This window comes from Schistocerca gregaria, chromosome 4, assembly GCF_023897955.1.
Source record: "Schistocerca gregaria isolate iqSchGreg1 chromosome 4, iqSchGreg1.2, whole genome shotgun sequence".
In the NCBI taxonomy this organism is placed as follows: Eukaryota; Metazoa; Arthropoda; class Insecta; order Orthoptera; family Acrididae; genus Schistocerca; species Schistocerca gregaria.
In genome coordinates, this window is record NC_064923.1 from 306377788 (window position 1) to 306404872 (window position 27085).

Consider the following 27085-nt stretch of genomic DNA (forward strand, 5'->3'; position numbering starts at 1 on the left):
CAGCTGATTTTTCAATAATGAATATGTCAATGTTTTTTCTAAGTACCAAAAATAGAAAACGTATAAAAAGACTCTTAATTTGGCTTTTTTAGGTTCTTGATACTGTGATGTGACTACCAGTCATGGTCGATGAGGAGGTCCTCGAGAAAATTTTGTTGGGAGCCCCTGTCGTAACCTACTGCAACAACGCGACGTGTCATGGACTCAACAAGTCGTTGGAAGTACCCTGCAGAAGGATTCAGCCATGCTGCCTGTATAGCCGTCAATAATTGCGAAAGTGATCACTTGTAGGATTTTGTGCACGACCTGGCCTCTCTATTATGTGCCATAAATGTTCAACAGGATTCATGTCGGACAACCTGTGTGGCAAAATCATTCGTTCGCGACAATTATAGTCCAGTGACAAGGTACATTGTCATTCATAAAAAATTCATTGTTGTTTGAGAACATGAAGTCCTTGAATGGCTGCATGTACTCTACTGGCCATTAAAATTGCTATACCAAGAAAAAATGCAGATGATAAACGGGTATTCATTGAACAAATACATTATACTAGAACTGACATGTAATTGCATTTTCACGCAATTTGGGTGCATAGATCCTAAGAAATCAGTACCCAGAACAACCATCTCTGGCCGTAATAACGGCCTTGATACGCCTGGGCATTGAGTCAAACAGAGCTTGGATGGCGTGTATAGGTACAGCTGACCATGCAGTTTCAAAACGATACCACAGTTCATCAAGATTAGTGACTGGCGTATTGTGACGAGCCAGTTGCTCGGCCACCATTGACGAGACGTTTTCCAATTGGTGAGAGATCTGGAGAATGTGCTGGCCAGGGCAGCAGTCGCACATTATCTATATCCAGACAGGCCCGTAAAGGACATGCAACATGCGGTCGTGCATTATCATGCTGAAATGTAGTAAAATGGTTCATATGGGACTCAACTGCTGTGGTCATCAGTCCCCTAGAACATAGAACTACTTAAACCTAACTAACCTAAGGACATCACACACATCCATGCCCGAAGCAGGATTCGAACCTGCGACCGTAGCAGTCACACGGTTCCGGACTGAGAGCCTAGAACCACGAGACCACCGCGGCCGGCCGAAATGTAGTATTTCGCAGGGATCGAATGATGGGTCGTGAAACAATACAAATGTTGAGGTGACCGAGACGTGTAACCAATGGCACCCTATACCATCACGCCGGGTAATACGCCAGTATGGCGGTGACGGATTCACGCTTGCAATGTGTGTTCACCGCGATGTCACCAAACAGGGATGCGACTATGATGATGCTGTAAAAAGAACCTGGATTCATCCGAGAAAATGACGTTTTGCCATTCGTGAAATCTGGTTCGTCGTTGAGTATACCATCGCGGGCGATCCTTTTTGTGATGCAGCGTCAAGGATAACCGCAGCCATGGTCTCCGAGCTGATTGTCCATGCTGCTGTAACTGTCGTCAATCTGTTCGTGCGGATGGTTGTTGTCTTGCGAACGTCCCCATCTGTTGACTCAGGGATCGAGACGTGGCTGGACGATCCGTTACAGCCATGCAAATAAGATGCCTGTCATTTCGTCTGCTAGTGATACGAGGCCGTTGGGAGACAGCACGGTGTTCCGTATTAACCTCCTTAACCCACCGATTCCATATTCTGCTAACAGTCATTGGATCTCGACCAACGCGAGCAGCAATGTCGCCATCGATAAACCGCAATCGCGATAGGCTACAATCCGATCTTTATGAAAGTCGGATACGTGATGGTACGCATTTCTCCTCCTTACACGAGGCATCACAACAACGTTTCGCCAGGGAACGCCGGTCAACTGCTGTTTGTGTATAAGAAATCGGTTGGAAACTTTCCTCATGTCAGCACGTTGTAGGTGTCGCCACCAGCGCCAACCTTGGGTGAATGCTCTGAATATTTACTCATTTGCATATCCCTGCATCTTCATCCTATCGGTTACATTTCGCGTCTGTAGAACGTTATCGTAGTGGTGTAGCAATTTTAAAGGCCAGTAGTGTAGTGTACAAGTAGCCGAACGTAAGCATTCCGTCAATGATCGGTTCAGTTGCGTCAGAGATTCCATACCACTCAATGTAAACACAGTCCACACTGTTATGAAGGCCTTGCAACTTGCACAGTGATTTCTAGATAACTTGACTCCATCGCCCGTGGGCCATTCGCCACACTCGACCACTATCATCAACTCTTTCCACCTGATATCGGTAGTCACCTGACCAGAACATGGTTTAACAGTCTTCTGGGGCGCAACCCATACTGTCATGAGCCCAAAAAGAGTACTGCAGGCGATGTCTTGCTGTTAGCAAGGCACTCGTGTCAGTAGGCCGTAGCCCATTAACGCCTAATTGCGCCGCACTGTCCTAACGGATAAGTTTATCTACGTCAGACATTGGTTTCTGCTGTTATTTCACCATGCGTTACTTCGCTGTTAGCAGTGACAACTCTACGCTAACAAACGCCTCTGCTCTCGGTCGTTACATGAAGGCCGTCGGCCACTGCATTGTCCGTCGTGAGAGGTAATGCCTGAAATCTGGTACTCTCGGCACACTCTTGACTCTGTGAATCTCGGAATATTGAATTCCATAACGATTTTCGATATGGAATATTCCATGCTTCTAGCTGCCACTACCATTTGGCATTCAAAGTCTGTTAACATCCGTCGTGCGACCGTAACTTCATGTCAAAAGTCTTTTGACAGGACTCATCTAAGTAAAAATGAAGCTCCGCAATGCACTGCCCTACTATACCTCGTGTACGTGATACTGCAGCTATCATATATACACTCCTGGAAATGGAAAAAAGAACACATTGAGACCGGTGTGTCAGAGCCACCATACTTGCTCCGGACACTGCGAGAGGGCTGTACAAGTAATGTTCACACGCACGGCACAGCGGACACACCAGGAACCGTGGTGTTGGCCGTCGAATGGCGCTAGCTGCGCAGCATTTGTGCACCGCCGCCGTCAGTGTCAGCCAGTTTGTCGTGGCATACGGAGCTCCATCGCACTCTTTAACACTGGTAGCATGCCGCGACAGCGTGGACGTGAACCGTATGTGCAGTTGACGGACTTTTAGCGAGAGCGTATAGTGGGCATGCGGGAGGCCGGGTGGACGTACCGCCGAATTGCTCAACACGTGGGGCGTGAGGTCTCCACAGTACATCGATGTTGTCGCCAGTGGTCGGCAGAATGTGCACGTGCCCGTCGACCTGCCAATGGACCGCAGCGACGCACGGATGCACGCCAAGACCGTAGGATCCTACGCAGTGCCGTAGGGGACCGCACCGCCACTTCCCAGCAAATTAGGGACACTGTTGCTCCTGGGGTATCGGCGAGGACCATTCGCAACCGTCTCCATGAAGTTGGGCTACGGTCCCGCACACCGTTAGGCCGTCTTCTGCTCACGCCCCAACATCGTGCAGCCCGCTTCCAGTGGTGTTGCGACAGGCGTGAATGGAGGGACGAATGGAGACGTGTCGTCTTCAGTGATGAGAGTCGCTTCTGCCTTGGTGCCAATGATGGTGGTATGCGTGTTTGGCGCCGTGCAGGTGAGTGCCACAATCAGGACTGCATACGACCGAGGCACACAGGGCCAACACCCGGCATCATTGTGTGGGGAGCGATCTCCTACACTGGCCGTACACCTCTGGTGATCGTCGAGGGGACACTGAATAGTGCACGGTACATCCAAACCGTCATCGAACCCATCGTTCTACCATTCCTAGACCGGCAAGGGAACTTGCTGTTCCAACAGGACAATGCACGTCCACATGTATCCCGTGCCACCCAACGTGCTCTAGAAGGTGTAAGTCAACTTCCCTGGCCAGCAAGATCTCAGAATCTGTCCCCCATTGAGCATGTTTGGGACTGGATGAAGCGTCGTCTCACGCGGTCTGCACGTCCAGCACGAACGCTGGTCCAACTGAGGCGCCAGGTGGAAATGGCATGGCAAGCCGTTCCACAGGACTACATCCAGCATCTCTACGATCGTCTCCATGGGAGAATAGCAGCCTGCATTGCTGCGAAAGGTGGATATACACTGTAGTAGTGCCGACATTGTGCATGCCTTGTTGCCTGTGTCTATGTGCCTGTGGTTCTGTCAGTGTGATCATGTGATGTATCTGACCCCAGGAATGTGTCAATAAAGTTTCCCCTTCCTGGGACAATGAATTCACGGTGTTCTTATTTCAATTTCCAGGAGTGTATGTGCATATCGCTATCCCACGTATGATCGTTCTGTGAGACTATAATTATCGTTCCTGATATATTGTACATAACTGTTTTGGAATTTAAGTTTATAATTATTGACTTAGTGTCATAGCTATCAAATGACATTGTTGTTTGGTGTAAACACTGTCACATGTTCCCTTGTTCTTCTACATAATGGTGTTGGTGACTTTCGTTCAGTTCTACTTCAAAATTGTTTAGTTTGTCTCTACATTATTTAATATCGGTTCAGTACTTACGGTTTTGTCATTGAATGTAACAGTTGTTATCGCACAGTCGCCTATCGCACTTGACAGAGGCCAAATAATACGTTTATACGTTTACATCTATCGTGGTGCGGTCCTGACCCGTCAGTCTACTGTACTCAACATGCTGTGTCTGGTCGCCATACTTCCGCCGGGCGGTCGGCAGAACGTTAATGACCGGTGTTTTTGTATTTGGTCTTTAACATTACGTAAGGTAACGAGGTCATTTATGCCCCGACTTCACGTCGATGGTAATTCATCATTAGGCTGTTATCAGTGTTGATTTCCAGATTTATTCGTTAAAATACTGTAGTTTTAGACTAATTTTCTGTTTTGTTTAAGTGCAGATAACCTGAAGACGTTCAACGAACAAAATCGTTCGTGACCCAAGAAGTGCGTAATATTACATCTGAGGTGACTTTTATTAACCATTAACATGATTATCAGCTATGGTGCTCTACATGATACATTTTATTCTTTATTCAGTAAGACTTTCATACACGACATGGTGAGATGCGAAAACTCGCGGACAGCAGCTGCTTGCATGTATAGCATACGGTGGAGTCGTTGGATACAGCATGAATGCTGCCCTAGCAAAGTGGCAGCAGCTGAGATGGTCTTGTAGAGACTAGACTGGTATCAGGCATTTGGCTGGCAGCAGATGTGTATGTTGGAAAGCCATCCATTACCGCAGTTGTTTTGCTGGTGCCAAGACGCCGAAGCCAGCAGTCGTATATGCCCAGAAAACAGACAAAGTTGCCCAGAGGTGGTTCTCTCTTGTGAACCGTCCACTTCAGTTTTGGTTAGGCATGTGGCGCGCTGGTACATAGGTCCCAAACACAGGAGCCCTTGGAGACACCCAAGGACTGGATGATAGCATCCAGAGGTGATCCCTTCTTTGTGGCACCAGCCTGTCAGCAGCTTGTCACACATGTGCCATGATAGAGCGTGTGCCCTGAATCTAGGCGCCCTTGGAGATGCCCAGACACTGGATGAAGGCGCCAAAAGGGTGGCACCAGTTGCTTGGACAGCCGATCAAGCAAACCCAGACCCAAAAACAAGATCTGTTGGTAATGGCCAGAGACCAGACAGAGACACCCACAAGTGGTCCCCTCTTGGTGGCAGCAGCTGCTCCGGAATTTGGTGAAGCATGTGGTATGCTGGCACTCTGTCAGTTGGTGAGGCATGTGTAAGATGGTGTGGAGGCCCTGAACCCAGCAGTACTTGGAGATGCTCAGAGGCGAGATGAAGGCACATACAAGTGGTTCATTCTTGTGGGCACCAGCCACTCCAACAATTACACAGGCACAGGGAGTGCTGGTGCACAGGCCCCAAACCCAGGAGCCTTTGCAGACACCCGCAGACTGGATGAGGAGTCCCGTAGATCGTTCCATCTTGGGGGAACCAGCATGACCCACTATCATCAGATCTTACTGCTTCAGCAATATTCCAGCTCAGTATTTCATAGACAGCTACCTTGCCAGTGACACCATGGGTTCTGCTGCTTGGATAGAGGGGCGTTACCTCTGTAGTGCAGGCGTTACTCGTACCTGCTTTGAGACAGCACAGCAATGAACGTAGTACACTACCCACCAATTTGGCATTGACTGCTCGCTGCTTTCATGTTACCGCGGTTTTAACGACCAGCAGGGTGTTGTGTGCGAGGTACCAACTACTCTCAGACTTGGGTCCTGCGGGAGCGCGCCTTGTGGACGAGTGGTCAGCGGCAGACGCACACCTCCCGGGCTGGCCCGGCGCCCGAGTCGTGCAACTATCGACCGCGCCCCACTGCTCGGCCCGACGCCGGCGCGTGCGCGGTGCGCGCGGCGGGCGCCGGCCGTCGCCCAGCTGCCCTCTGCCGGCAACTGGCAGTCGCCTCCGGAGCGCCGCAGCTCGCGGAAGTCCCAGCCCTGCCGAGTGCGACCGCCGCCCAGCCCAGAGCACGCCGCACGCCGCCCGCGGGCGATGGCGCCGCAGTCGCAGCTGCAGCGGTAACGCCCGCCCGCATCGCCATGGTCCGCACTCGCCTCTTCTACACCGCCTCCGTACTGCTCCTGCTCGCAGGTAGGTGTCGCACCCGAGCACAACTATTGTTTATTGCAATTGTCACCTGTCTTTTCGCGAATCTGGCGGTTAAACAGTACTGACCTAGAATCGAGACGCCCGCCAAAATACAGATCAAAGAGGCTACTGTTTACCTTCGATTTGGCTGCATGTTCATCGCAATCCGCTCACCAAGACTTTCCGATATGCTGTTCATCTCATTTTTTTTTGTGTCAATCGCTTTTGCGAAACACAAATTGTCTCACTTCTAAGAACTCAAAATATCTCAGCGCAGCTAAGTCATGAACTGGATGTGTTCTTTATTTGCTGACACTTCATTCGAGCTACAATGTCGCTAACATAGAATTTAATATTTCCATCGCAAAATATTTTTATTAACGTAACAATTTGTACACCACATTCAGAAATTGAGCACTTTGCCAAGAATACCAGAGGTGCCGCTTGTGTTATTGCAAATGATATTGACATCATACTCGTAGTCAAGCATTTTATGTTGATGATGCTGCATGTTGTTGTTGTGGTCTTCAGTCCTGAGACTGGTTTGATGCAGCTCTCCATGCTACTCTATCCTGTGCAAGCTGCTTCATCTCCCAGTACCTACTGCAACCTACATCCTTCTGAATCTGCTTGGTGTATTCATCTCTTGGTCTCCCTCTACGATTTTTACCCTTCACGCTGCCCTACGATACTAAATTGGTGATCCCTTGATGCCTCAGAACATGTCCCACCAACCGATCCCTTCTTCTTGTCAAGTTGTGTCACAAACTTCTCTTCTCCACAGTCCTATTCAATACCTCCTCATTAGTTATGTGATCCACCCATCTAATCTTCAGCATTCTTCTGTAGCACCACATTTCGAAAGCTTCTATTCTCTTCTTGTCCAAACTATTTATCGTCCACGTTTCACTTCCATACATGGCTACAATCCATACAAATACTTTCAGAAACGACTTCCTGACGCTTAAGTCTATACTCTACGACAACAAATTCCTCTTCTTCAGAAAGGCTTTCCTTGCCATTGCCAGTCTACATTTTATATCCTCTCTACTTCGACCGTCACCAGTTATTTTGCTCCCCAAATAGAAAAACTCCTTTACTACTTTAAGCGTCTCATTTCCTAATCTAATACCCTCAGCATCACCCGACTAATTCGACTACATTCCTTTATCCTCGTTTTGCTTTTGTTGATGTTCATCTAATATCCTCCCATCAAGACACTGTCCTTTCCGTTCAACTGCTCATCCAAGTCCTTTGCTGTCTCTGACAGAATTACAATGTTATCGGCGAACCTCAAAGTATTTATTTCTTCTCCATGCATTTTAATTCGTACTCCGAATTTTCCTTTTGTTTCCTTTACTGCTTTCTCAGTATACAGAATGAATAACATTGGGCATATGCTACAACATTGTCTCACACCCTTCTCAACCACTGCTTCCCTTTCATGTCCCCCGACTCTTATAACTGCCATCTGGTTTCTGTACAAATTGTAAACGATGCTGCATAAAGCTTTGAAACCAGTCACCTGTTAACAAAGATACCTTTTGATCCAGAGACAAATTAACTAACAATATTGCATCGCCTATAATCAATTGTTGATGAGATGTAAACCCTGATCTTCCTCCTTACCAACAGTATTGCAATCGCCCCATCCTACGGACGATATCACCTTTCCAGTTACAGTATTATTAAAAATATGTATTGCTATTGGACTCAGGTAATACATAATTTCTCCCTAAAATGTTTTTCGATGCCTGTCTTTAATTATGGGGCTCCTCCATTTTTAAGGACTAGTTCTATTATTTTCTTCCACGATTGGTTTTAACTATGTTTGTTTCTCCTCTCGTATGTCTGAGAGAAGAACTAGCTAAAGCTTTACATAGTTTCGCTACAGTCCACGGTTGCACTTGCTGACAATGACGCAGCTGCGTTGAAACATTTTAATGGTGTGCAAACAGATGTAAAAATGTGCTTTACAAAGATAAATCTCGACCAATAGTTCAAACATTTGGTGTGATATTTTGACAATACCACATTACGTCGACAGTGGCTGTTTCGATGACATTCAGCATAAGAGCAGCGATCGCTACTCTACATCGAATCCTTCTTTACCGATGACTTATCCTTCATCCTCCTTTCACTGTGTAAAATTCACGTAAGTTCTCACACAGAGGCGACACTCGTGACATGACAATGATGAAAGTACTCGCTGAACTGTGTACCTTGTTTAGGAGCAAAAAGACAACTAAAGAATCAGCGGTAGTGTAACGGAGCAATACGAGATTAGCTGAATGAAATAAGCAAGCAATACAAAGCTATATTATTCTGAATGTGGCAGACGAAATAGTATACCTGAAACAGTACTTCCTTTGTGGGAGAATGTCAAGAAATCAGGTTTACTGCTTGAGGGACCTTTTGAGTCCTTGATGGTTCTTGTGTCTTTCATTTTTCCTCGTGCACTGATTCGTGATGTGGGTCTACGTAATACTTCCGTAACTACTCCACCACAAATTTAACAATGGTTCAATCCAATCTTTTGATCTCTTTCTTTTCGTGCGTAATTCAATCTTGTCCTGCCCCTCGGGGGAAACACCACGTGAATGTAAGATTCCGTTGACCACTGAAGAACGAGAAATCGTTCAGGGCCGGCTCAGAAAGATAGAACTGAAAAAGCCTGAAGACCGAACGGTTATACTTAATTCACCGACACTTTTCCGTCTCACCATTCCATAATAGAAGGGAAGTCGAAATTACATTGAATTTAGGTGACAATGAAGTAAAATATTAAATACATCTCGTTAGTAGGATCAGAAGTCGCCGTAAAAGTATTCTTTACAGGATAGCCAATTTCAGTCGGTCAACTTTGTTGGGGGTACGGAGGTGTTAGGTAGACTGATCCAAGCTGCGCAATAAAGTATTATTCTAGCAGCTGCTTCTGGTGATACTTGCAAGTGGCCGTTCTTAAAATTGATCCAAACAGTGGAGCACAAGCTTCTAAAATTATTCTGTGTTTTAAAATCAGACATCAGAAACAGCATTGTTTTGAAGGAGAACTTAGATCTGGAGAATCCGGATGAAAGGATAGTACTATGAGCATTACAGAAGGAAGATAAAAATAATTGAGACAGGCAAAGTATAGAACGAACATGGACAATGCACTCGTGCATCAAGGTCCAAACAGTGGAGCACAAGCTTCTAAAATTATTCTGTGTTTTAAAATCAGACATTAGAAACAGCATTGTTTTGAAGGAGAACTTAGACCTGGAGAATCCGGATGAAAGGATAGTACTATGAGCATTACAGAAGGAAGATAAAAATAATTGAGACAGGCAAAGTATAGAACGAACATGGACAATGCACTCGTGCATCAAGGTATGCTTCAGAAACTCTTCCTACAGGGCGAGACAAGATAGTTGGAAGATTCTGCAGTAACCAACAATCTGCAGAAAAGAGAAGTCAAGTGGAAAATTGTGGGTGCAAACGAACATCGAAGTTGTCGAACAAAACTATCGAGAATGCACTGTATATGTAGAGGTGGAAAGATACGTAGCCTATTAAAAAACTTTTTAAATGTCGTCGATGGTCACGGAATTCTACATCCTCAGGTTAGAAAAACGAATGAAGGTTCTCTATACGCATACTACCTTCGACTATCTTAGAGCTCCAAGGTGGTAATGGAACACAATGTTAGAAGAAATATCTGGAAGCGGCCATAAAAATTTGCTTATAGCTTCTCTTGAGAGGAAATCTGTATAAATTCCGTTGTTTTCATCAAAAATACACTACTGGCCATTAAAATTGCTACACCACAAAGATGACGTGCTACAGACGCGAAATTTAACCGACAGGAAGAAGATGTTGTGATATGCAAATGATTAGCTTTTCAGAGCATTCACAAAAGATTGGCGCTGGTGGTGACACCTACAACGTGCTGCAAAGAGGAAAGTTTCCAACCGATTTCCCATACACAAACAGCAGTTGACCGGCGTTGCCTGGTGAAATGTTGTTGCGATGCCTCGTGTAAGGAGGAGGAATGCGCACCATCACGTTTCCGATTTCGATAAAGGTCGGATTGCAGCCTATCGCGATTGCGATTTATCGTATCGAGACATTGCTGCTAGCGTTGGTCGAGATCCAATGACTGTTAGCAGAATATGGAATCGATGGGTTCAGGAAGGTAATACGAAATGCAGTGCTGGATCCCAGATGACAGACACCTTATCCGCATTCCTGTAACGGATCGTGCAGCCACTTCTCGATCCCTGAGTCAACAGATGGGGACGTTTGCAAGACAACAACCATCTGCAGGGACAGTTCGTTGACGTTTGCAGCAGCATGGACTACCAGCTCGGAGACCACGGCTGGGGTTACCCTTGACGCTGCATCACGGACAGGAGCGCCTGCGAATGCATACTCACCGACGAACCCAGGTGCACGAATGGCAAAACGTCTTTTTTTTTTTTTTTTTGGAAGAATCCAGGTTCTGTTTACAGCATCATGATGGGCGCATCCGTGTTTGGCGACGTCGTGGTGAACGCACATTGGAAGCGTGTATTCGTCATTGCCATACAGGCGTATCACCCGGCGTGATGGTATGGGGTGCCATTGGTTATACGTCTCGATCACCTCTTGTTCGCATTGACGGCACTGTGAACAGTGGACGTTACATTTCAGATGTGTTACAACCCGTGGCTCTACCCTTCATTCGATCCCTGCGAAACCCTACATTTCAGCAGGAAATGCACGACCGGATGTTGCAGGCCCTGTACCGGCCTTTCTGGATGTTCGACTGCTGCCCTGGCCAGCATATTCTCAAGATCTCTCATCAATTGAAAACGTATGGTCAATGGTGGCCGATCAAGTGCCTCATCAGAATACGGGAGTCACTACTCTTGATGAACTGTGGTATCGTGTTAGAGCTGCATGGGCAGCTTTACCTAAACACGCCATCCAAGCTCTGTTTGACTCAATGCCCAGGCGTATCAAGGCCGTTAGGGGTTGTTCTGTGTACTGATTTCTCAGGATGTATGCACCCAAATTGCTTGAAAATGCAATCACATTTCAGTTCTAGTATAATATATTTGTGCAACGAAAACCCGTTTATCATCTGCATTTCTTCTTGGTGTAGCAATTGTAATGGCTAGTAGTGTATAAATGTCGCACTTTCGTGCATGGATAGCTGATGATCACATAAAATGCTTCATTCATTTGCTTTGATTTGATCTTTTGAGGTGGGATAAAAATAATATTTAAAATTGTTCATCAAACGTCAATATTGAACATTATTGTGGTCTGTTTAAATGCGAGGGTTGGAACTATAATAGTGGGAACTATCTATTTACATCTCGTACTATGTAGATACGTGTTTCAAAGTTTTACTGACCTTCAAAGAACACCTCTCTCCCAGTCATTATGTTCGTTTTCTTTTACAGGAACGGTTACTATTCGGTCGAGTAGCTCCTCAATTGGCATCATGAGGGACTGTATCCGCTACGACAAGGCCGTTGCTCCAATACGGTTTATTACCCCACATTTATGGCCCGAGGCGTGATTCGAACCTGCGACCGTAGCGGTCGCTCGGTTCCAGACTGTAGCGCCTAGAGCCGGCCGCGGTGGCCGTGCGGTTCTGGCGCTGCAGTCCGGAGCCGCGGGCCTCCTACGGTCGCAGGTTCGAATCCTACCTCCGGCATGGGTGTGTGTGATGTCCTTAGGTTAGTTAGGTTTAATTAGTTCTAAGTTCTAGGGGACTTATGACCTAAGCTGTTGAGTCCCATAGTGCTCAGAGCCATTTTTTTGTAGCGCCTAGAAACGCACGGCCACTCCGGCCGGCTTTTTCTTTTCAGTTTATTGTAAATTTCAATACTGTTCCCCAACTTTCGTTAAATACACCGCAGAAAGAATTCACGCGATAGTTACAACATAGTACATTCACAGAGTGTTCGGCATATAATGCTGCGGCAAGGAGAGTTTCTGGAACTTGCTGAAGGTTATTTGTGTCATTCATAACGCGAAAGCAATCGAGTCAATACTAATCGATGTAAGATATCATCCTCGCATAAACAAAAGAAATAGTTTGCTAGCATCGGCGCCGAAATATGAAACAAATTAAACAATTTACTCTTCTGACTGATCTTCGTTTCTCTTAGAGCAGAAGCTGAAACCTAGGCGGTCTTTGTGGTAATGTTGCCTGATCGACCGAGCGTTTATTACTTAATGGGTCACAGTTAACACCAAGAGTAAATTTCACACTAGTGCTGTTTCCTTCGCGAGAGACGACAACATTGTTTTAACTTGATGCAGTTTTATGGAGGCCGCCTCACCATACATCAAAGTGTATTTACAATGGTTCTTTCCCAGTAACAAGGGTTGTGTTATGCATACATACAGAGATTGAAGCCATGATGTAAAAATCCCAAAGCACTTAAACTAAGCATTGGAGAATTTTTAGCAAGTTGCGCACGAGCGACATGTGTCAGCATCATCATTCACAGCTTTTCACCATGAGACAGAGTTTTAGCGCAAATGAAATCGGATTCTCTGCATGAAAAATCGCCTCAGAGCATTCGAACAATTACTTTAGAACAACGGGTAGGATTATGGGGATATTGCTGCCCGTGAGCAGGTTCATCAAACGTGAAATGAGCCATGAATATCATCAGGGGCGTGTTTATCTCAAAAAGCGACCAAAATCTGTTTGATGGGAATCACTCAATCATTCCAAATATACAAAATACTTGTTCATGTTTCAATTTTCGAGAGTGACAACAGACTCAGCGCAATCTCACGTAACTGCGCCTTACGTCATCGAAAAGTAATATCCTAGTATGATATATTATTAGCTACGACGAATGATTTTCTTTGGAGCACACCAATTAAAACTCAGGATACGCTGTATGAATGAGATACCCCTACTATTACTAAATCGTGTAATACACTGAAATAACATAGTGGTCTTACGTAAGTAGGTAGGTCTTTTATTCTTGTCAGTTGACAGCTGTCAGTAAGAGGTCAGTAAGAACGTCTTATCAGTGCCCTCCTCAGGCGACGACTGATAGTACCACGATTTCATAGATTACGCAAAGCGGATATTATCTTTTACGTCTACATTTATATCTACACTCCGCAAGGCACCTCTTGGTGTCTGATGGATGAGAATTTGTGTACTACTGTCTCCCTGTTCCAGTACCGAATGATATGCGGAAAGATCCATTGTTGATAAGCCTCCTCGTGAGCTCGAATCTGTCTCATTTTATCCTCATGGTCTTTCTGCGAAATATACGTAGGGAGAAGCACTAAATTCGGTGACTGTTATAGGAACGTACGATTTCAAATATGAACAGTAAACCACACCATGTGCACAACGCCACTCTTCTAGCGCCTACCACCGTACTTGGATGACCATCTCTTCTATAGCAAGGCACAAGCAGTAGTTTGTAGTACACTGACCGAATTTCAAATAAAGACAGAGCTGAAGAAAGAATTTTCGCTAATATATGAGCTGAATCGCTTTTCTTTCCCGAGGCGTTGAGATGTACGGTTCAGTTTAGATTAATGAACAAAACATGGGATAATGTGGCAAAGATACTGGAAGTATAGTTGCAGCGAAACCTGCAGAGCTTCCATACAGTGAATAAAACATAACAGTTTAGTGTGCTTAAACGTTAATTTTATCTGCAATTAGCGTTATAGTTACTTGATTCATTCTCTAGCTGGTGAGCTTTATACTAACATATGTACCGTCACAAAGAGTGAGGAAAGATTTTTGATCCCAATCATCTGACGTCAACGCAAGACGCTTTAGAGCTAACGTCTATACAAAAACTCTGAAAAAGGCTGTTATTAAAATTAGCAATATGTAAGTACTACAACTGATACAGTTACTGAGTATCAAACTAGGGGTGGGTTCAAACTATGAGTGAAACAACTACCATCCTTCTTATACAATAATTTGTTCAAATATAAGATTAGGTTTCAGTAACTGTACTGATGATTTATGCAGTGCACTACGATGGTTTGCGACGCTTCCTTGACAATAGACTAATATACTTTCAATCTCAATTGTAAACTGGAAAATAAGAATGTTGAAGCTAACTAAATACATCATTATTTTAATCTTTTCTTCCTTTATCGACATTCAGTGTCAACTTCAAATTTTATTTGTACGTCACAGTAAAATTTAAGTAGAACAGTAAACTGGCCTACAACAGTAAATTTGCTCTGAGAACTTCAAGCGCCATTGGATACTACAGGTGGTAAGCCGTACAGAATTCTCCCACCAACAATTTATCTTCTGCGTTGACGTACTCAAAGCTCATTTAACATAGCTGCACAGGCTACCCTAGTCCAAAGACGTCCCTACACAAATTTCAGTTCACGTGTTCGGCTCATGTATTATATTAATTATATCAGAAACTTCACGTGTTCAGAGGGTAAGCGATGTTATTTCGAGGACTAGAGAATCTAGTGAATTTACCATAACCTGCCACTATGAACTCTCTTATCGGTATGACGTTGCACGCCCTCTGACCTGAATGCATGCGCTGAGTCAGTAGAGAAGGGTGTCGAAAGTTGTTGTATCCAGCACTGAAGCAAGCTGGCGCGCAGCTGTTGTAACAGGTTCCTGATATCCTGGATACTGGTACGTCCGAGCTGGTCCGGCGCATGTCTTATCGGTCACAGAATGGTTCAAATGGCTCTGAGCTCTATGGGACTTAACATCTGAGGTCATCAGTCCCCTAACCTGAGGACATCACACACATCCATGCCAGAGGCAGGATTCGAACCTGCGACCGTAGCAGCCCCGCGGTTCCGGACTGCAGCGCCAGAACCGCACGGCCACCGCGGCCGGCTCTAGGAGCTACAGTCTGGAACCGAGCGACCGCTACGGTCGCAGGTTCGAATCACGCCTCGGGCGTGGAAGCATGTGATGTCATTAGGTTAGTTATGTTTTATTCGTTCTAAGTTCTAGGCGACTGATGACCTCAGAAATTTACTCGCATAGTGTTCAGAGCCATTTTGAAAAGAAAAGCAACTCCAAACAGCAGTAAAATGCAGTGCACATTCCTAAGAGGAAGTATACAGGTGTTTTTCTCTTTTATGAAAAGCAAAACAGTAGATCACATCGATAAAAGCATAGTTTTATTACAGGTTACTTCTTACGATAAAGTAAGAACAAAGAGCAGTGTTAATAATGATATAAATTATGACGAAATAGCGGCGTTTTCAGTTGCGAACTGACAAGTTCATCATCAGATGACTTCGTCTTGCATTAATGGTAGATGTAATAAGACATACTGTTTTTTTAATTCTAGATCAGCGTCCAGTTTGGTTTATAGAGAGGTTTCAGAGATTTTTATCGCAAGTTTTGGTTTCGCGATAGCAGGTGTTCGACATAGTTCCCACTAGAAATATTGAAAAAGGTAGGAAGATTTTACTGTTTAGCAAAAGAGACAAAAAGCAGATCCAGAGTACCCGACGGCTCAACACAAAAGTTTTGTCTCAAGTACAGATACTGTTGAGGATCAGTGGACAAAGTTCAAAACCATCGTACAATATACGTTAGATGAGTATGTGCCAAGCAAGATCGTAAGAGATGGAAAAGAGCCACCGTGGTACAACAACCGAGTTAGAAAACTGCTGCGGAAGCAAAGGGAACTTCACAGCACACATAAACATAGCCAAAGCCTTGCACACAAACAAAAATTACGCTAAGCGAAATGTAATGTGAGGAGGGCTATGCGAGAGGCGTTCAATGAATTCGAAAGTAAAGTTCTGTGTACTGACTTGGCAGAAAATCAGAAGAAATTTTGGTCTTATGTCAAAGCGGTAGGTGGATCAAAACAAAATGTCCAGACACTCTGTGACCACAATGGTACTGAAACAGAAGATGACAGACTAAAGGCCGAAATACTAAATGTCTTCTTCTAAAGCTGTTTCACAGAGGAAGACTGGACTGTAGTTCCTTCTCTAGATTGTCGCACAGATGACAAAATGGTAGATATCGAAATAGACGACAGAGGGATAGAGTAACAATTAAAATCGCTCAAAAGAGGAAAGGCTGCTGGACCTGATGGGATTCCAGTTCAATTATACATAGACTACGCGAAGGAACTTGCCCCTCTTTTTGCAGCGGTGTACCGTAGGTCTCTAAAAGAGCGTAGCGTTCCAAAGGATTGGAAAAGGGCACAGGTCATCCCCGTTTTGAAGAAGTTACGTCAAACAGATGGGCAGAACTATAGACCTATATCTCTAACGTTGATCAGTTGTAGAGTTTTGGAACACGTATTATGTTCGAGTATAACGACTTTTCTGGAGACTAGAAATCTACTCTGTAGGCATCAGCATGGGTTTCGAAAGAGACGGTCGTGTGAAACCCAGCTCGCGCTATTCGTCCACGAGACTCAGAGGGCCATAGACACGGGTTCACAGGTAGATGCAGTGTTTCTTGACTTCCGCAAGGCGTTTGACACAGTTCCCCACAGTCGTTTAATGAATAAAGTAAGAGCATACGGACTATCAGACCAATTGTGTGATTGGATTGAGGAGTTCCTTGATAACAGAACGCAGCATGTCATTCTCAATGGAGAGAAGTCTTCCGAAGAGAGTGATTTCAGGTGTGCCGCAGAGGAGTGTCATAGGACCGTCACTATTCACAATATACATAAATGACCTGGTGGATGACATCGGAAGTTCACTGAGGCTTTTTGCAGATTATGCTGTGGTGTATCGAGAGGTTGCAACAATGAAAAATTGTACGGAAATGCAGGAGGATCTGCAGCGAATTGACGCATGGTGCAGTGAATGGCAATTGAATCTCGATGTAGACGAGTGTAATGTGCTGCGAATACATAGAAAGATAGATCCCTTATCATTTAGCTACAAAATAGCAGGTCAGTAACTGGAAGCAGTTAATTCCATAAATTGTCTGGGAGTAAGCATTATCAGTGATTTAAAATGGAATGATAATGTAAAGTTGATCGTCGGTAAAGCAGATGCCAGACTGAGGTTCATTGGAAGAATCCTAAGAAAATGCAATTCCGAAAACAAAGGAAGTTGGTTACAGTACGCGTGTTCGCCCACTGCTTGAATACTGCTTAGCAGTGTGGGATCCGCTCAATAGCTCGATACGGGCTTTTGTTAAAGTTTCGAGAACATACCTTCACCGAAGAGTCAAGCAGTATCTTGCTCCCTCCTACGTATATTTCGCGAAGAGACCATGAGGATAAAATCAGAGAGATTAGAGCCCACACAGAAGCATACCGACAATCCTTCTTTCCACGAACAATACGAGACTGGAATAGAAGGGAGAAACGATAGACGTACTCGGGGTACTCTCCGCCACACACCGTCAGGTGTCTTGCGGAGTATGGATGTAGATGTAGATGTAGAAAAGAATTTTGCCCTTTTAAGGTCGATTTTGCGTCAGGCCTGTGACTGAAATTGTCTGTGCCTTCTTCGCTATCATACACCGCGGGCCCACTCAACCCTCCTGAGGCCAACTGAGGAGTTACGTGACTCACAAGTAGCAGATACGGTCACGAGAACACAACGGCCAGGCGAGTGGCGTGCTGCCCCTCCACAGACGCAGTCATTGACGCCTATCGCTGAGGATGACACGTCTGTCGGTCTATACAGTTGGATCTTTCCGAGGATCTTAAGTACATGAACATCTAAATATCAACGTAAGCTGTAGCTCAAAAACAGGTAGGCCTTCAATAAATGGTTATTGTATATAAAAAAAATCCTGTAAAAGATTTAAAAATTTCAAAAAAAAAAAAATGGTTCAAATGGCTCTGAGCACTATGGGACTCAACTGCTGTGGTCATCAGTCCCCTAGAACTTAGAACTACTTAAACCTAACTAACCTAAGGACATCACACACATCCATGCCCGAGGCAGGATTCGAACCTGCGACCGTAGCAGTCGCACGGTTCCGGAATGCACGCCTAGAACCGCGAGACCACCGCGGCCGGTTTAAAAGTTTCAGTTTCGCTCTGCATAGAAGTACAAAACTGTATGCCGTCAATAAGCTTGGTTCCCGCGCCACCCTTTCACCGCAATCTTCATAGCAGTAGTTTCATATGGAGTCCTGTTGCTACCATAATTTTGCACAAAAGCATTTTACCAGATACTGTCACTACTATACTGCTTGATTTTAGTAATAAAAGTTGGCTGCTAAAGGGCAGGAGACAAATCAGTAACTGATACGTAATTCTTTGCAAAACACTTCACGTAACCAGGCACTGAGCTCAGGGATTAGTAATGAAAATAAAAAAAAAGTTTTTTGTTTTAGTCCAATGACTGGTTTCGATGCGTTCCCCAAGATTCCTCTCTTGCACCAACTTCTCCGCTCGCCAGGCACGGTACCACAATTACAACCTGGCTTCAAATAATTAATTCAGAACCATGACCCTGACTAAAAAGAAGTCTTAACAATAACCTATACATTTCATTAAGCACTTACCTCACAAAAATCTTCATTACACGATCTATTGCAAAACAGCGACCACCAGTACTGTCAGCTAAGTATAAGATTCTAACTACAGAAGGCACTAACTTCTAATAGATATATGGTTAGCAAAGGAAAGATTTTGTTGCGGAGCAAACAATGTATTTACATTAATAACGTGGCAACCCGTTCGAAAATCGTATAATATATAAACGTCCGTGGCATCCAGTTCCAGAAAATTATATAATAATCGACATATTACATTTCCATGACGTACACACGTCCAGATCGTCCGCTCGAGGTAACACTTCAAACCTCTAACCTCCATCACCTTTGGAAATTGTCTCCCCACATCCATCACTGCTGGCAGTGCACATCCAAGTGCCGAACAGCGCTTCCATCAATGCTGGCGACTATCTTCTAACTGCCCAACACCACTGGAGGTTTATTTCCAACAACGAGTCCAACCAGCCACAGAGTCTCTTACAAAGAAAGCACAGTCAGATATAGAATGCAAAGCGCTACAAAGCGCTGCCAACACAGAAGCAGCCCCCATGTTCTACAGGTGCCGAAATTCACTTTTTGGGACGGTGGTCCATGCTATGCATCCTCTCCTATTTCTCTTTCCTCTCTCCCACTATTTCATCACGCTCATTTCCTCTTTCACCTGCCTCTTTACAACATGTTTGTGTTTCAGATACGGCCTCATCCCCTATTCATCTGTATGTGTGTCCAACTTTCTGACTGGAAGTTCGAGGGACTTTGGCCGTTCACTTATGTAATTAAATGGAACACGTACAGCCGTCCTTATTACGTTGTTTGTCATAAGGCTACCAGTTTTGGTGCTTCAGTGCACCATCTTCCAGTTTTTGAGACGGAGTTCCACGTCTGTTACACTTGGTCGGTCAATAAAGGGACGGTTAATGCTGTTTGTGGATGGCGCTTTAATTGTGGTACAATGATGTGCCACACGTGCTCTGTTAGCAACTAATCTGATGATTCAGCAGGCCCCGAAGCAGAAGCATCTCTCATTGGGAAGCACATCGTAGCTCTACCCTGGCCTCAAATGAGCTCTCGCTTGATAATACTGAAGTCGCAAATGGTGGTGGCTTGGGTTCAGTGGAATGCACGCTGCGGGGTGCCTGGCTCGGAGCTGTCGCCGAAGTAATCGATTTGTGAAAGTTGTGTGTGCCACTGTGATGTAAACTGCTCTACAAAGTGTTGCTGCAGACGAAGTACGATGCGTCAGGGCCATACTGTGAACACGATGGTCTTACCTCTCAGTGGCGCCACGTGGCCGTCCGAAGCCCAGTATTCTTGCGACTGCATATTCTCGTGACCACCGCTGCCAGCAGTCATGCAAAGTGGTTACGTTCTAGCCAAATATTTCTGCAACAGCGCATAAGGAACATCCAGAATCATGTAGCTTTGTTACACGACCTCGTTCTAACTCAACGAGGTCTCAATAAATGGCTCTGAGCACTATGCGAATTAACTTCTGAGGTCATCAGTCGCCTAGAACTTAAAACTAATTAAACCTAACCAACCTAAGGACATCACACACCTCCATGTCAGAGGCAGGATTTGAACCTGCGACCTTAGCGGTCGCTCGTTCCAGACTGTAGCGCCTAGAACCGCATGGCCACTACAGCCGGCGAGGTGTTGATAATGGCGTCTTTGTCGATTTAAAGACATTCTTGACTAACATCAACTCAGCAAGCCCAGTCGCAAAGATAACTAACGATCACCACCGTTACAGCGTGAATTTAAAACATACCTGATTTGTAAACGCATAGTGTCGCTACTACAGCCATTATTAAGCAATTTTTTCGAAATCTGAGAAGACATCATCTTTGCAGTGATTTCTTTTCCATCAGAATATATACAAAGTAGGTGGTGTCCGCAATTAAAGCTACAGTTTCCTAACGCCGGAGAAAGAGAACCACTGTTCAGAATGATGTCAAGTTGGAACAGCACATTACTCACGCAGGGGAAACGCTTTGAATTAATACAAATTTTTAACGGAAAGTTTACCAGTATATGACGCTGTAAGTGTTTTAACGTAAATGTTGTCTGTTAGGAACTGCAGGTGATTCGCAATACGAAGGCTTCGGTTTGAGTTGCACATTACACTGTTCAATGGGCTTGACTGCACAAGTTGGGCAGTCGAAAGTTGTAGCACTGTTAGGTAAGCACCTCCACCACGGCAATGTCGTACCATTTCGGATGGGAAAAGTGGGTTTTTAATTGTCCTAATGCCGAAAACCACATGAAAAGTAAAATAACATCGGATTTTGCTTCTTCTGGGCCAAAACCGCTTAAGAAGTAAATTGTCATCCGTTTCTAACTGTCGTGAGACAGGCACAAGACATGTTCATTATGCTGTCCACCGTTTCTGCCATAAGCTTAATTCGAGAAACAGCATGTTAGACAACATAGCGGAGTGTTTCTGTGTGTTTGTGCGTGTATGTGTGTGTGTGGGGGGGGGGGGGGGGGTGCACGTTCAGAATGCTTTGCGCAGCGCTAGCCTTCAGTTCAGCTGAGTTCGTAATTGGATCACTGAACCCATCTTTCACAGCCAGAAGACACACGGATTAAGATCAGGTGATCTGGGAGGCCAGGATGTAGGGAGATGATGGCTGATAATCCCAGTATTTCCGAAATGGCTCTGCAGCAGCCGCTTTGCTGGCTGTCCAATGTGCAGAGGAGCGCTATCTTGCATAAAAATGATCCTATCCACAAATCAACGCCGTTGAAAGGTTTAAATGACACTGTTGCGCAAAAGATCCTCACAGACGTTTACCATCGTCGGTACAGGTAACAGGACAATCAGGACTCAGCTCCAAAAAATACGGCCCTAGTAGTTGATGGTTGGAGACACTACATCGTTGTTGCAGGTAGTCTGCAAAAACCAGCTCGCAGATGTTGGCTACTGATGAATAGCGTTAACCCCTCAGCGTCATTTAAAGCCTGAATATGACGCTCTGAAGCATCGAAACTGGTAGCCGTATAATAAATAACTTCTTAAGGACGGCTATAGGTGTTCGATTTTATTACATAAGTGAACGGCCGATCTCCCACAAACCTCCAATCAGAAGGAGGTGAACAGATAGTGAGGCCACGGTTGGACAATGGATAGGTTGAGAAGAGGCAGGTGAAAGAGGAAATGAGTGTGATGAAGTAATGGGAGGGTGGAGAGAGAAATAGGCAGGAGAGGTAGATTGCGAGAGAGATTTACATATATATGTGCGCAATAAATGCGACTTACGGTGATTTGGGTAAAACTGCGGATAAAAATCTAGGGTTCAATATTAATGGCATGGCTACACTGACTCGTTCTGTGGTAAACATCAGTTAGCAAAATAGTTAAATTAGTTGAAAGTATTATATACTAGACACAACTGCTAGTTGGACGTCCAATAGCAATGAAAATGATAGTAACAATTTACTTCGAAAATTCGTCTTATGCGTGCCCAATTTACACCTTTTTGTGATGTCTTCAGTGATAATTGCTTATTGTTTTGGAACGTTACAAAAATAAAATTATTTTCTTAATGTCTAAAATTGGGTATAAAAATTAAGTATACAGTAAGATTAATCGATATAATTTTCTTATGAGATGTGTGTCATCTATTTGGACTAGAAGTATAGAACTATTTTTTGTTACGATCTTTTGCAGAATTTTAACAGAACATTTCGATAGGTAACTATTTATAAAACATAGTGATTGAACATTAAAAATTTCCTCCCGATCAGTAGGAATTTCCACACATTAAGTACATACAGATGGTGAAAACTGTCTCTCTGTTAGTGATAAAGGGTATGTTAAGGACAGAAGAAATGGGATTCTTGTTAGTAAAGAAGTGTTTGTTATGGTGTGTTAATGTGGGTTGAATCTAGGGCTTGAATGTGACATGTATCATCAGAATCGAACAAGCAGTGATTGTGGACAAGCAGTTTATTGCAGATGCGTTCAATATCAAGGTCTAACGTAACGTAAAGGAGAACTGTAAATACGTTTGATAATCAAATAGGTTCCGTTATTGCTGGTAACATGTAAGGAAGTACATACACTCCTGGAAATTGAAATAAGAACACCGTGAATTCATTGTCCCAGGAAGGGGAAACTTTATTGAGACATTCCTGGGGTCAGATACATCACATGATCACACTGACAGAACCACAGGCACATAGACACAGGCAACAGAGCATGCACAATGTCGGCACTAGTACAGTGTATATCCACCTTTCGCAGCAATGCAGGCTGTTATTCTCCCATGGAGACGATCGTAGAGATGCTGGATGTAGTCCTGTGGAACGGCTTGCGATGCCATTTCCACCTGGTGCCTCAGTTGGACCAGCGTTCGTGCTGGACGTGCAGACCGCGTGAGACGACGCTTCATCCAGTCCCAAACATGCTCAATGGGGGACAGATCCGGAGATCTTGCTGGCCAGGGTAGTTGACTTACACCTTCTAGAGCACGTTGGGTGGCACGGGATACATGCGGACGTGCATTGTCCTGTTGGAACAGCAAGTTCCCTTGCCGGTCTAGGAATGGTAGAACGATGGGTTCGATGACGGTTTGGATGTACCGTGCACTATTCAGTGTCCCCTCGACGATCACCAGAGGTGTACGGCCAGCGTAGGAGATCGCTCCCCACACCATGATGCCGGGTGTTGGCCCTGTGTGCCTCGGTCGTATGCAGTCCTGATTGTGGCGCTCACCTGCACGGCGCCAACAACGCATACGACCATCATTGGCACCAAGGCAGAAGCGACTCTCATCGCTGAAGACGACACGTCTCCATTCGTCCCTCCATTCACGCCTGTCGCGACACCACTGGAGGCGGGCTGCACGATGTTGGGGCGTAAGCGGAAGACGGCGTAACGGTGTGCGGGACCGTAGCCCAGCTTCATGGAGACGGTTGCGAATGGTCCTTGCCGATACCCCAGGAGCAACAGTGTCCCTAATTTGCTGGGAAGTGGTGGTGCGTTCCCCTACGGCACTGCGTAGGATCCTACGGTCTTGGCGTGCATCCGTGCGTCGCTGCGGTCCGGTCCCAGGTCGACGGGCACGTGCACCTTCCGCCGACCACTGGCGACAACATCGATGTACTGTGGAGACCTCACGCCCCACGTGTTGAGCAATTCGGCGGTACGTCCACCCGGCCTCCCGCATGCCCACTATACGCCCTCGCTCAAAGTCCGTCAACTGCACATACGGTTCATGTCCACGCTGTCGCGGCATGCTACCAGTGTTAAAGACTGCGATGGCGCTCCGTATGCCACGGCAAACTGGCTGACACTGACGGCGGCGGTGCACAAATGCTGCGCAGCTAGCGCCATTCGACGGCCAACACCGCGGTTCCTGGTGTGTCCGCTGTGCCGTGCGTGTGATCATTGCTTGTACAGCCCTCTCGCAGTGTCCGGAGCAAGTATGGTGGGTCTGACACACCGGTGTCAATGTGTTCTTTTTTCCATTTCCAGGAGTGTAGTTATACATTTTATTTAACACCAAATGTTTCCAAGAAATCGTGAAATCGAACTACGTGTAATAAACAGTACGTACCATTTCATAGCAAACTTAAGTTCTTCACTTAAAACTTCCGGGCTGATAGGCCGTGGTCTAAGTATAAAACTCTCTCCTGACGTTTCGTCTCCGACTGCGGGAGACATCCTCGGAGGTAAAGCGGGGGGGGATACCACAAAAACGCGACACTGCCAACAAGATCTAATTAAAAGTATCCGGATGTCTATGAATGCACGTTAATACAACGCATTACCAGCCTTCACCTTTATGACGGCTAGAGCTACACAGGGAACACTTTCAAAAGTGTGTCTGAATGTCTGCGGAGGTACTATGGCCAATTTTTCCTCGAGAGCAGAAACAAGAGAAGGTAGTGAAGTTCGGCGGTGGGGGTATGGAATGAAGTCGACATTCTCTTATTTATTTATTTATTTATTCTCTTCCCGAAGGTTTCCCATTGAGTTCAACTGCAGAAGTTCCATATATACATTAAAGGGCTGCACAGAAGTATGCAGAGGACTGCCACAGGATACAGCGTGATTCATCAGTCCAAAGAACTTGATTCCAGTTATCCAACTCCCCTATCGTTGCCCTTCGCACCACCTCAACCGTCGCTTGGTACTGACTACAGAAATTTATGACTTATGTGCAGCTACTCGACCACTGCACCCCATTTTTTCAACTTACTACACACATTAATCGTGCTAGCTGGACTTCTGGTGGGACTTTGGAACCCACAACCCACAAGGGATTTATTTCGCTAATTTCTAGTAGTTTTTACAACCGCCCTCCACAATGCTCAACGGCAACTGTCCGTCAGTGCATGAGGTCTGCTTGGTGGTTTAGCTGTGGTTGTTCCTTCGTGTTTCTGCTTCAAAATGACAAACAGCCGACTTAGGTAGCTTTAGAAAATTCGAAATGATCCTGATGGATTTTTTACTTGGTTGATATCGAATTACTAGTCCATGTTCGGCCCAGTCTGCTGTTAGTGCTTCTCTCCTAATAACAAAATACTTCATGGATCCTTTTATACTGGCGGGCCGGCCGGGTTGGCAGAGCGGTTCTAGGCGCTACAGTCTGGAAACGCGCGACCACTACGGTCGCAGGTTCGAATACTGCCTCCGGCATGGATGTGTGTGATGTCCTTAGTTAGGTTTAAGTAGTTCTATGTTCTAGGGGACTGATGACCACATAAGTTAAGTCCCATAGTTATCAGAGCCATTTGAACCACATAATGCCGGGACCACCTCTCGTGACATCTAGTGGTCCGTTCTACCTAACTTAGTCGTGTTTCCGGATACTTTGGATTTGATGGTGTACACGGTGGGGACTGGGAGCCCAGTTCGCACCTACTTTGCTCAACACGGATGCTGTGGCGAATTGTGCAGTATAATACACTGATGAGCAAAGTTCATTATGATGATATGCCTAAGAGCGTTTTGGCCCATCTTTGTCATTATGCGCAGCTTGGCTGGACAAGTCCCTGGTAGGTTTGCGAACGTTTGTGGCACCAGACGCGTATTAGTAGCTCATAAAATTTGTCTGTGTTACAGGCTGGTGGTTTGTCCATGTCCAAAGTGTCAAAACTAGTTCACTATCACGCTCCTCATGCCACTGTACGACAATCCGTCCTTGTGACACAGATAGTTATCCTGCTGGAAGATGCCACTGAGCCATGGCACGACCCTCGAGTATCCTGTGTCTTCTACTGTCACAATCGGTTATACCATTGGGGCTTAATGGGAGCAGGTAGAGGTGACCTGTTGCAGAACCCCATGTTCAGCAATGTGCACTGAACGGAGTTCTCCGAAAAGCACTTGTGCATCAGCAATGTGCTGTTTCATCAGATTTGCCACCGAGCGACGTGGCGAAGTGGTTAGCGGACTGGCATTCGGGAGGACGACGGTTCAATCCCGTCTCCAGCTATCCTGATTTAGGTTTTCTGTGATTTCCCTGAATCGTTTCAGGTAAATGCCAGGATGGTTCTTTTGAAAGGGCACGGCCGATTTCCTTCCCAGTTCTTCACTGACCCGAGCTTGCGCTCCGTCTCTAATGACCTCGTTGTCGACGGGACGTTAAAGACAAACAACTACCACCACCACCACCTCAGATTTGCCGCAGACCGCTGCCCGTCCTGCTATAGAGAGTGGACAGGCCTCCATCCTCCACATTTTGTGGTGACACGGTTCTTGTTGTCACTCGAGGTTTCACCAACCTCAGCCAGTGTTCATAGATCACGGAAGTGGCACGCGAACAGACGATCAGCTTCACTGCTTCTGAGACGCTCGCTCCCATGCGCCGAGTCATGTCAGTGTGCAGTTTTTGATAATCGTTAGCGTCCTTGAATTTCCCAGTCTGGGGTCCGTATAGTCACTGTAATGACCGCCTATACGTCTCGTCTTATATACTTCCCTTATCCCGTCAAGTATCCGCAGCACCACCAGGAGGCATTCACTCTCACAGTGGTCTATAGTGTTCCAAAAGGCCCACGTGACTGCGAAACAAGAGTCCATCAAAATTATTCTATGGCCTGACGAAGGCCACCAG

At 45.5% G+C, this 27085-nt stretch overlaps 1 protein-coding gene across 2 annotated transcripts in view; it reads left to right on the forward strand.

Moving 5' to 3' along the window:
* The first annotated feature begins 6291 nt into the window (after positions 1–6291).
* Positions 6292–27085, forward strand: part of LOC126266779 (zwei Ig domain protein zig-8-like) — a 171836-nt gene continuing 151042 nt past the window's right edge. The window contains exon 1 of one of the 2 annotated variants that reach the window (XM_049971318.1): positions 6292–6565. In XM_049971318.1, the coding sequence (XP_049827275.1) occupies positions 6514–6565 (52 nt within the window). In that variant the 5' untranslated portion in view covers positions 6292–6513. The remainder of the gene's footprint in view (positions 6566–27085) is intronic. The other variant, XM_049971317.1, reaches the window with a different exon arrangement.